The sequence below is a fragment of the Octodon degus genome, unplaced genomic scaffold (assembly GCF_000260255.1).
Source record: "Octodon degus isolate 3935 unplaced genomic scaffold, OctDeg1.0 scaffold00013, whole genome shotgun sequence".
Classification (NCBI taxonomy): Eukaryota; Metazoa; Chordata; class Mammalia; order Rodentia; family Octodontidae; genus Octodon; species Octodon degus.
The window spans coordinates 22745452-22747273 of NW_004524589.1; the positions used below are offsets into that span (position 1 = coordinate 22745452).

Below are 1822 nucleotides of genomic sequence, written 5' to 3' on the forward strand. Positions count from 1 at the left end.
TTATTTTTTCTTTTTTCTCCCTGTATTTTGGAGAAGGGTCTGCAGGGTGTGAGGGTGTTCAGGGTCTCACCACTAGATCGACTCGCAGTGATTTGCCTGTTTACAGTCTCCCAAGAGCTGGGATTACAGGTGCGTGCCACCACGCCCAGTCTCAGCGTGCTCTGAGGATGCTGCTGGCAGGGCAAGCCAGCGGATATAAAAGAAATTCTTTAACTCGTTCACTAACGAACAAGTTGTGCCAGGTTGTGCTTACTTTCAGTTTGTGAATTTAACAGTTACTCCTCCCCCTGATGTCCTTTTGCATTAGATTGAGATTGTTATGACAAGAAGAGGGGTTACCATTTATGAAACATTCCGGGAACTGTCATGTAGATACTTGTTAGTCTAAATCTTATATCCCTGATAACAAGACTGTTGCTACTATTTTGTAATGAGGAGTAGAGCCTGAAAGGTAATTATCAGCAAACAAGCATAGTTTATAATACCTAGCAGATTTGTTCAACCAAGATTTAAGCATGAATGTGACCCAAAGTCTCTTTTCACTTAAATTTTGGTGATTCTAGGATATTTAACATTTTTTGCTTACCTGACGTTTGAAAGTGCACACTGTGCTTGTTGTTACAGTAATACAGTGTTGTCTGTTTATCGGCATGTATGTATTCAGATTAAATGAAAGTCACATGTGATATAAATTTTTTATTAAATAGAGCTGAAGTTATTTAAGAAAGTACAGTAATTTGTGAATGTGGATACTTGTCACTAGCAGTCATGTTTTTAAAATAGCACTCTTTCATCCACGTGGCTTTTAAAGTGTCTATGAACAGAATAGACAAATAGTCTGGTGTTTTAATCAACTTTAGGGAATTGCATTGTATTTAATTCAAGTATTTTCAGTTGTAATTTTTCTCAGATCTTTAGTTTCCTGTACACAAGAACAGGGTTTGTATAAATTGACTGGTGTTCTAAGAAGACAATAAATTAAAAACGCAAGGGGCCAGGGAGATGGCTTAGGGTAAAAAGCGCTTCCCTGGCAAGTACAAGAGCCTGAGTTCAATCCCTGGTTCTGGAAAAAAAAATAAAAATAAAAATTAAAAACGCAGTTACTTACAGACATGGAGTAGTGAGTGGTTTTATGACAAGACACAGTAGATCTTTTTTCTTTTCTTTCTTTCTTTTTTTTTTGGTGCAACCAAGGATTGAACTCAGGCCCTTGTGCTTGCGGGGGAAGCACTTATTCCACTGAGCCATCTCCCCAGCCCCTAGACACAGTAGATCTTGTGTTATTTTTTCTCCTGTGACCCTGAGTCAGTGGGTGTTTATGAGAAACAACTAATGAGAGTTAGTCTCATTCTTTATCACATGCACCGGGAGGCTATCCTGTAAGTTTGCTATGTCCTCTTGTTCCCTATCACATGACTGTGAAGAAGAAATAGTGGAGCCAGGAAAGTGCGAGTTGATGTTTATTTCCTGCACTGTTGGAAGAGTGTATTCCCATGAACGCTGTCTTGCCCTTCTTTCCTCTCTTCAGGGCATAAAGCATGTTGATCACTTTGGTTTCATCTGCCGGGAGGCTCCAGAGCCTGGGCTGAGCCAGTACATTTGTTATGTGTTCCAGTGTGCCAGCGAGTCCTTGGTAAGTGACCATCGTCCACGGACTGCTCCCAGCACCTCCACCTTCCAGAGGACACAGCTCCGTGAACCCAAGTCTCATGGGGACAAAAGGGCATCTACAAAACATTTTTACCCCTTACGGCAGTGTAAAAATCGGCAAATAAAAACAAATTGTCATGGAAAGTTTTAAACCTAGATACTTCCTCAAGTT

General features: G+C 40.5%; 1 protein-coding gene across 6 annotated transcripts in view; it reads left to right on the forward strand.

Annotated features, from left to right (window-relative positions):
* Tbc1d4 (TBC1 domain family member 4) overlaps positions 1-1822 on the forward strand; it is a 234472-nt gene that overhangs the window by 163750 nt on the left and 68900 nt on the right. For all 6 annotated transcript variants that reach the window (XM_023709624.1, XM_004626289.2, XM_004626291.2 and 3 more), the window contains one exon: positions 1529-1633. In XM_023709624.1, coding sequence (XP_023565392.1) covers positions 1529-1633 — 105 coding nt within the window. The remainder of the gene's footprint in view (positions 1-1528; positions 1634-1822) is intronic.